Here is a 9,079-nt window from a genome sequence, read left to right as displayed (position 1 = left end):
GTTTTTCTCTTTGATTATATGACGAATAAAGTAACAAACAAAAAACAAAACAAACTACTTACAGTAAGTTACAGTTTCATGCAGTTTTTCTTTACATTTAAGCGATATAATGTTCAAGCTTGCCAAATTACGTCATCTACGTTTACATGCACCTTTTGGTAAATTTGTTTGAATCTATTTCGCTACTTGAACCATTATGTAGAGTGCTTGTTACGGACTGATGTTTTTTATGTTGTTGAGATACACAGGCCTGCCCAAATGGCTCTTAATTTAAATAGGGCTGTTAAATTTGCAACTATTAGAGATAAAAGGAATTGTATTGTAAAATATTAATATCACTCCGTGTGAAAATATAAGCATAAGCCATTTTGATTATGACCATTTCTCTTTTTATTTTTAATTTTTGCTGTAAAATTCTCCAAAAGAGATTTCATTTACAAAGGTATTATTATCTTTTGCCATCATGGTGAATGGTAACATGGGATCTGTGATATGTTATGATGATAAGCTTTTTTTCTCGGAAATGGACTTTCAGGTCCATTCGTAATTATCATCCAAATAAAATCACGTAATTTGTCACCGTGACTCTACTATGTAGTTGTCAGATACTTTTAAAGCAGATTGTAGTTTTTCTAGTATTTATCGTGTCCATTAAAACACCGTTCCTTAGATATAGGTACATTATGTACGGTAGCCATTTGCTAGCCACTCAAAAGGAAGTCGTCGCTTCACGGGAAATACTCTGTATTTTCGTTCGTTAGCTTTAGGATAAATGCAGTATACTTAACTTCATTTCCTTACAACGGTGCAGCATCTGCATAAAATTCTCATAAGTAAGAGTATCACAGGGGTCCGTACTCGGACCGATGCCTTTTACTCTTTGCAACGGCCCTTAGACCTTGGCACTAGCCGTACCCGATTATTGACAAATGTATATGAAAACGACAAACTACTGTCCTTCTCCTATCGCAGTTTTTACAGTATTTAAGAACACTCCATATTTTGCATTATTCGTATACCCATGTAAAATCTGCATGTTTCATTGCATACTAATGAGCATTGTAACGATTTTAACGTTTTTGTATCTTGTTAAGTTTGCAAAAGGGAAATAATAAAAGTTCTAGGTATCAAGAAGAAACAAATGTATTAATTACAAAGTATTGGCAATTACTTACAGTGAAGCCTGGCATTCTGAAGTGATCCATGTTGATACCTTGCAGGTTTGTAAAGTTCTTCGGGGGAGTGTCATCAGCAATAATGATTCTTGTATTTGGATACAATCTCTTGATAGAGAAAATCGCCGATTTTGCCTTATGGTACCGAAGAAACGTTTTAACAATCACAGTGACCCTTTCTTCGACAGTTCCTAATGAGTGAAAACGTTATCACCAGTGTTAGCAATAATAAGTATTTTCCCTGACCTCGTGTTTTTTTTTCGTAGAAAAGTGTATTTTTTTTACACAAACTAATCGATTTGTGATTTTTTTGCTCCAACAACGATTTGTTCCTTCAGGATCTTCCTTATTTAATAGTGCAACTTGAAAGAAATCAAATGAAACGACGCTACCTAGTAAACCTTGAGATGGTGGAGAGGACCGCATGTTAATGTAACGACTCTGATGAATTGGTTTTAGTTTTTATTTATATTGCAATATAGACTAGTTTACGCAATATAGACAAGTATATCACCATTGCTTTCATTTTCTCGCAATGTTTACAAAAGGGAAGCATAAATGTTATGATTTCACTATGCGTTGAGAAGTCTATCAGTTTGAACATTTGATGCCAGGATTGGTCTAACACCTTGTCTGATAGTCTAACATCGCTTATCTTCACGTTCAAGGTTCAAGTCTAACCATGACTTCTTGTCTTCACCATGATTTTATTATACGGTGGTACCTTTTCTATACAGCCATGGAACTTGTCGATGTTGAATATGAATCGGAATTGTAATATTGAATTCCAAGTAACGAAGAAGAACTGAAAAAAATGCGTCATATATACTTAAATTATTACAAAGTACAAAGAAATGTATATAATATGGTATGTTAAGATTATCACCAAAGATCACGCATTCTTACATTCTAATAATGCGTGATCAGTTAATGCAGCATTGAACGTAAAATCAGCACCTAATTTCTATAAAAGGTTGGTTATCAGAGCCAAAAATGATCAATCGCAATACTTTTGTCATTTTATACTGCTAGTAATTGTAAATATTAACAAATGACTTAAGTGGTCACTTCTATTTATCTTATCAATCTTTAGACTGAGCTGTTTTGAGGGGGTGGTTTACCAATAATAATAAATTAAAACTAAAGTTCCACGATCTCATACCTTCGCCAAATGACTTTCTTAAGTATACATTAATCCCCCTGATTATGCAAATAGGATCCTCAATTGCATAAATTATATCTGTTGATCATATTCTACACCAAAATACACAAACAAAGAATGTCATTATAGCATTTCCTAATAAATAAACCACACACAAACACACACACACTAAAACGCTATTGAAAACATAACCCTCTTGGCGAAGGTTATTATGCAAATGAGGCCCAAATTTAAATAATTTATGTCTAATTATGTTCACATTCACTTAAATTTCAAATACCCCAAGTATGAAATTCCAGGCAGTTAACAGTATGGAAGTATAAGATTTCGCATCAATTATGCAAATTAAGTCGTCATTTGCATAATCAATATCTGCCTGTGTTACTCTAGTTATTAAATACAATTTTTGCCGAGAATTATTGATGTTTGATATTTTTTTCTCGGCCCTTTGGATGTAATGTCAAGGCACGAGGTCCATTTTTATGACGTCATTTGGTCACGTGGATTACACCAAGAAAGCTACTCATACAGACTTGGTATCATACATCAAAATAAACTTTGGTTATTGCAGATTCAAATAATCTATGGTAGCACTGGTCTGTCTTGGTCAAGCTTGACATATGTCAAATAGCAATCTTATGTAATGCAACTGATTTATAGAATTTCCTCATTGATTATGCCAATTACATTCATATTTGCATAATTGTAAAAACATTATGTCAAACATCAATTAAACTACCTATAGACAAAAAATCACGACGATCCACAATCCGGTTCATAAGTTATCCTCTTTTAAACATTTTTCAACATACGCCCCTGCAGTTCTAGAGCAAGCAGCTCAAACTCATGTCACTTCATCTCCAACACAAAAGCTATATACTATGTAAATTTTGTGACCCTAGCATGCCTGGATCATGAGATACTAGTATCAAAACCGGAAGTTCTGCAACAGTACCATAACAAGCCGCCGTGGAGCCCAAAATCTAATCATTTCCAGGTCTCATCAAGACCTACCTACCTACCAAATATCAAGACAATCCATTTAGGCGTTGTCGAGATATCGTGCTAACACATACACACACACAGACACATACACACACACACACACACACACACACACACACACACACACACACACACACACACACACACACACACACAGACACACGAACGCCCCTGAAAACATTCCTTCTCGGCAAAGGTAATAATTATTTTTGAACTGCGATGACGTAGAGTCAATAGAACCTCATTTCGTGCAAAAAAGCAAAAAAAAAGCAAAGTTTACATACTTTCTAAGTGGCACAAGACAAAAGCACAAATAACATTCTGTGGGCTTGCATCCAATGATCTATTTTTGTCCGGATATAGCAAAAAAAATATTTTACGCAATTTTAAAGTGGTGTATGTCAAAGTCGTGTACCTCCATTAAGATTTTCAGGTCATTTGTTATAATGATTCTTTCCCTCCAGTCAGGAGTCAAACTTATCGTATCGGTGCTTAGATTAAAAAGACTGTTTTAGTCAATAAAAACGTATCAAGGATGTCATATTGTGGCATTATTACGTAATAACGATAAGGAAAATTCTTAAGGTATAGTTTAACACGCCATAAGTCCCAGTTACCACCCACCCCCCCACCTTAAAGCACAGCCTGTTTGTTTGAGAAGTTTACAGAATGGGTAGCAGGGATCGCTTAAGTTATCACAGAAATTGTAGGTGAGACAGATGAGCAGCAATTGACCACCACGACCGTGTCGTTGTCACAGCGATCTCGCCCCATTTAGTAAAAAATTATTTTATTTGAAACTTCTTTTATAGCATGCTCAAGTACACTCATTTCGTATGAAATTCTAATCATAGTATTTCGTTGTATTCGGGTTATGTTTAAATGATTTTAACAGACAATTCGGTAGAAGAATGCCCTGCTGCTACCGCTCTGACGTTCTGGAACCCGGGCTTGGTCCTATAGTTAAGCACACAGTAGCTGTATGTTCTTGACTTTTAGGCACATTAGATTTCAGGAATGGTATTGCAAATAAGGCAAGTATTTCAAAGTTGCATAACATTAAATTGGTTTTACTCGAGCGGTGATTGGTTGCAAGATATGGAACTATACATTTTCATTTAGGGCCGTGGAAGTTTAAAATTCTTTGATGTAACGCTTACATTGAGATGACATAACTTCCTTTGTCATGAATGGCGTCATAATTACGTTATAATGATATCAAAATTTCTTGTTTTGATCAATATTAACTAGTACACCATCCACTAAAAATTCAGTGGTCATACGATATACCTTTCATGAGTTCGGAGGGGGCGAAGGAGCCCCCCCCGTCCCAAAGATCCATAAAAGCCCAGTCTAGATAGGGTTTACTAAGAGGCAGAATAGTGTAAGATCTCTGGAGTGAGACGAAATCGCTAGCGTTATCAACCCCCACCCCCGCCCGGAAGGGCGAAATCACTGGGGGAGAGGCAAAAACACACCGGGTAAAAGAGCGTTAGGCGCCGAAAAAGATTTTAGAAAACATCCTAAAGAAACCCGGGCCCGGCTTAACCATGTAAGCTACCGCCATGAATGCATCTAACAATTTGTAAAAAGAAAAAAAAAACCTTTTTCAAATATGTTGGTGTCAAATTCCGTGTTACGGTACACTATGTCCTGAAGCTGAAGATTCAGCAGGGATGGGCTGTTTGTTCTTATTGTCATCCTTTTGGTCTCTTTCCCTTCAATATAGACGTTTTCGTAATTACATAGCGTAGTAAAAACGCCTTTTTCAGCACGAAATTCCACCTGCAAGACATCAAAATATAACGTATCATAGAAAACACTTGTATGTTAAATAGTCTTAAATTGTAACCATTAAGATTGGGCATGTGATATCATAGAAAACATGACGGAAACGCGGTGAAGAAAAGGAAATGAAAACGAGAAAAGACACAATATAGATAAAGTACACGAGGGAAACTCATCTGTAGCAAGACCTTTTCAGCTATGGGCAAGTCGTGTTACCTCCATGAGAAATATAGATTCTTTTTTGGCGTGTCTGTGTCCGTCTGTGTGTCTTCTCTGTGTGTGTTTGTTTGTGTTTCCGCACATCTGTAGTCAGCATAACTTCAAAACGCCTTTATGGATTGTAATTTTTGGTATGTTGGTAGGTCGTAGGAATAGAAAGGGCATGGTCAAATATAGGCCCCCTGATGGCTGACCTTGGTACTGCAGCAGAATGTTGCCAAAAGATAGGAATTTCACAAGCAAAATGTTAAAATTTGAGTTTAGAAAACCATAAATTTATAGTACATTTGATCTTATTTTTGAATGAGACAAATTCCCCCCAAACATTAACATAAACTTTACATATTTCATGTAGGTATGATGTCTTCGAATTCTTGTTATCATTGACTTGTAAATGTTGGTAAAAATGGATATTCCGAATTTGGAAAGTACAAGCAATTTGAAGAAAACAAGCAATTTAAACTGTAATAAGTACCATGATAATTGTATTAATATGCAGCTCAGATCATAAACACTAATTATGTGAAATCTACACTCACTGATGTGCACAACACATAGAGGTGTCTTGTAATTGATATTATGGCCTAAGAGTCTGGCAAGCTTGCCTGTTCGGTCAAATAGAGTTACCGTTGGGCTGACATTTCTGAAAAGAAAAAGTCTGAGCTCATTAGTTTACTCAGCAATGCTGGGCTAAAATAACACAGACTTTTAGCCCGCTCTAGATTGGTATTTTAGAGAATACCGTGAAACCTGCAGTTTTTCAAAAGTACCTCTATGGTTAGCCGTCAGTCTGGACTACTGAATTTTCCTAACCATCGGGCCCTCTCTCAAACACACGTAGACACAGGTATACTTGTAGATAAAGCAGTCTTGCTTTTTATTACGACATATGTGCCTATAGCTACCTATGCAATTTCTCCATAAAGGAATCAATTACATTCACTGTAATAACTGCATAGTTCTTTCATTATGGTTCCAAGTGTTAGAAAACAAGATTTGTTGACCCTGCCAAGATACAAACACTCGCACAGACGTATTTTGAAGTGGAGGTATAATCAAAGATGTATGCCGAATGTGCATGTAGTGGTCAGTCCTGTTGTGCTTGACCCATGGGGATGGTTTGTTACATGCGCACCCACCAATCCCACCCCATCCCCACCGAACGGGGCTTTTCTCACCAGACGGTGATCTTCAAAAGTTTGAGGAGAACACCATTAGACTATATTTAGGCCAGGACGGCAAAGTGACGATAGATTTACTGCTGTAACTGGAAAACACGCACAGCCACCTATATGCCTTACAGAGGATTGACAACTAGGGCAAGGGTAAGTCAAATGGCAGGAATCCGTGTGAAATATTATTTAAAAAAAAACATGATGTAGTGGAGAGAATGCCCTTTATTAAGGGCTTAAATTCTAAAGATAGGTTTTCCGTGATGTGATGTTTTAAGTATTTACCTTTTCTTCTTGGGTACCCCGGCGGGGGATGAACCATTCAATTCGTAGTCCTAATGAATATTATAGAGAAACAGGTTATGTTATTCATGATTAAATTATTAAATATCTCTAGATTCCGTTCTTTATTCTATTAATTTTTCATTATGTAAATTGCTGCTGGAAGCATTAATGTTTTTTTGTTTAAATGGGGACGTCATTAGCATTATCGTAGGGAAGTTCTCCTATAGTCTTCGTGTAGTGTTCCAGGTTAGATGCTTGGAAATAGATTAAGGTTTTATTTATTTATCTATTACAATTGACCACATACATATGTACATGGAGGGCATCGTGTACAGGTGCACATAAGTGCACCTTTTCAAGGCCACCATGCCCACAAAAAATAGACAATATGTATAAAAATACAAAACAGTGATGCTGTATATACAAATTTACATGATAATAAAAGCAATAATAACTGGACTTAACGGGGTCTCGTAGCGCGGCAGGTGGTGCAGCCACACGACAGCACCCAGGAGCACGGAATGTCCACACTGAAATGTTGGTTAAGTCTATTGCGCATGGACGACTGACACTTTCTCCTAAAAGCTGCCACGTCAATTGGACTTGACGCGTTAGCTCACAACGCCCTGGTCTCAACGTCCAGTTTATTCCATACTGTTATGACTCGTGGCAAGAAGGATGAAGCATGAGACGAAATTTTCACTCTCGGTGGGACAGGCATGTAAGCCCTAGAGCTCCGAGGAACTCCAGACGAGAAGCACGAGAATTAACAGGTACTACAACATCGGAAATGTCCCTTCTGTACGAAAGAGGCAGCCTGCCCTGTCGTACAGAAGGGATGTTTTGCCAATACACAAAAATGATATGCAGCCTTTCCTAACAATTACAGAAATAGTAACCACTTAGCCATCTTATTTGGAAATCCTCTAGAGAGCTGAGCAAACTTAGCTATATGACTATCTCGGCAAAACATTTCTATGATGAGAAACTCAATGTCAGAACAAACTAGAGTTCCACGATCTCATACCTTCGCCAAATGATGTTAATCTTTATGACTGACAGATTATAGATTATTCCCCCTGATTATGCGAATTGGATCCTCATTTCCATGAATTATATCAGTTGATCATATTCTTTACAATTAGACAGTCTTATCTTAACAAAGAATGCCATTCTACCATTTCGTTATAAATTACGCATATGAGTTTCTTATTTGAATAAGTTATGTTTAGTGATGTTTACCTTCACTTAACTTTCAAATGCCCCAAGTATAACATTCCAGGCATTTACCATTGCTGAATTGTAGCGTTTTCTCATTAATTACGCGAATTAAGTATTACTTTACATAATCAATATCTGGCTGTGTTTCTCTTGTTCTCAGTCACATATATCAAAGCTTGAATAGTCCTATCATGTAATGCAACTGATTGATAGGATATCCTCATAAAGTATGCAAATAACATTTATATTTGCATAAATACCCCATAATTATGTCAATCATTACTTAATACCTACACACCAAAAATCATGATGATCTGCAAACTGGTTATTGAGTTATCCCTTTTTAAATATTATCAAAAAAACGAACCTGCAGTTTCAGAGCAAGCCACTAGGGAGCCCAAACTCCCGTCACTTTTTTCCCACAACAAGAGCTACCTATCATCTTAAATTGGTGACCCTAGTATGTCTAGGTCATGAGATATCAAAACTGAAAGTTCCGCTTTCAGTACCACAAGAAGATGCTAGGGGGCCCAAAATCTAATTTATAGGTCTTACCAAGACCTACTCACCTACCAAATATCAGGTCTATCCATTAAAGCCTTGGTAAGTTATCGTGTTTTCGGACAGACACACAGACTCACACCTCTGAAAACATAACATTTTTGTCGAAGGTAACAATGTGCTACTTGTTTTAAAGTGTACTGCCTGTCTGGGTGGAAGGAGGAATGTTCCCGACCTCCCAACCCTCCGAGAAAGACGTGAACTTGCGGCTGTAAAGTTGCTCAAGCGTATGCTCAGCCCTGACCACCCACTACATGATTTTGTACAAGGAGCCAGGTCGGATAGCACAAGGAGGTGTTTGATGAACTCTGGGGGAATCACGGTGCCAAAGGCACGGACATACAGACTGTATAACTCGTTCCTCAACTGCACAATCAGACTGTACAATAGCCAATGCAGACCTCGTGTTCTTTTGTTTCATGCCCCGCTCTTGTATGTAATTGCCTTGTGCGTTATATATATATATATATATATATATATATATATATATA

The 9,079-nt window shown here is 37.1% G+C and overlaps 1 protein-coding gene across 3 annotated transcripts in view; it reads right to left on the bottom strand.

Moving 5' to 3' along the window:
• Positions 1–1,180: 1,180 nt before the first annotated feature.
• LOC109475327 overlaps positions 1,181–9,079 on the bottom strand; it is a 37,799-nt gene continuing 29,900 nt past the window's right edge. The window contains exons 1-4 of one of the 3 annotated variants that reach the window (XR_002140529.1): positions 6,807–7,246; positions 4,947–5,127; positions 1,900–1,980; positions 1,181–1,366 (exon numbers count right to left, since the gene is read on the bottom strand). Coding sequence is in view for 2 of the 3 variants with exons in the window: in XM_019775935.1 (XP_019631494.1) it covers positions 4,918–5,127; positions 6,807–6,856 (260 nt within the window). In the remaining variant the exon portion in view is untranslated. Of the gene's footprint in view, positions 1,367–1,899; positions 1,981–4,214; positions 5,128–6,806; positions 7,247–9,079 lie in introns of those variants that run through there. The other 2 variants (XM_019775936.1, XM_019775935.1) reach the window with 2 other exon arrangements.

The sequence above is a fragment of the Branchiostoma belcheri genome, unplaced genomic scaffold, assembly GCF_001625305.1.
Source record: "Branchiostoma belcheri isolate BF01 breed outbred unplaced genomic scaffold, Haploidv18h27 scaffold331, whole genome shotgun sequence".
NCBI lineage: Eukaryota > Metazoa > Chordata > Leptocardii > Amphioxiformes > Branchiostomatidae > Branchiostoma > Branchiostoma belcheri.
The sequence above is the reverse complement of the archived record's forward strand: the minus strand, read 5'-3'. Positions and strand labels throughout refer to the sequence as shown.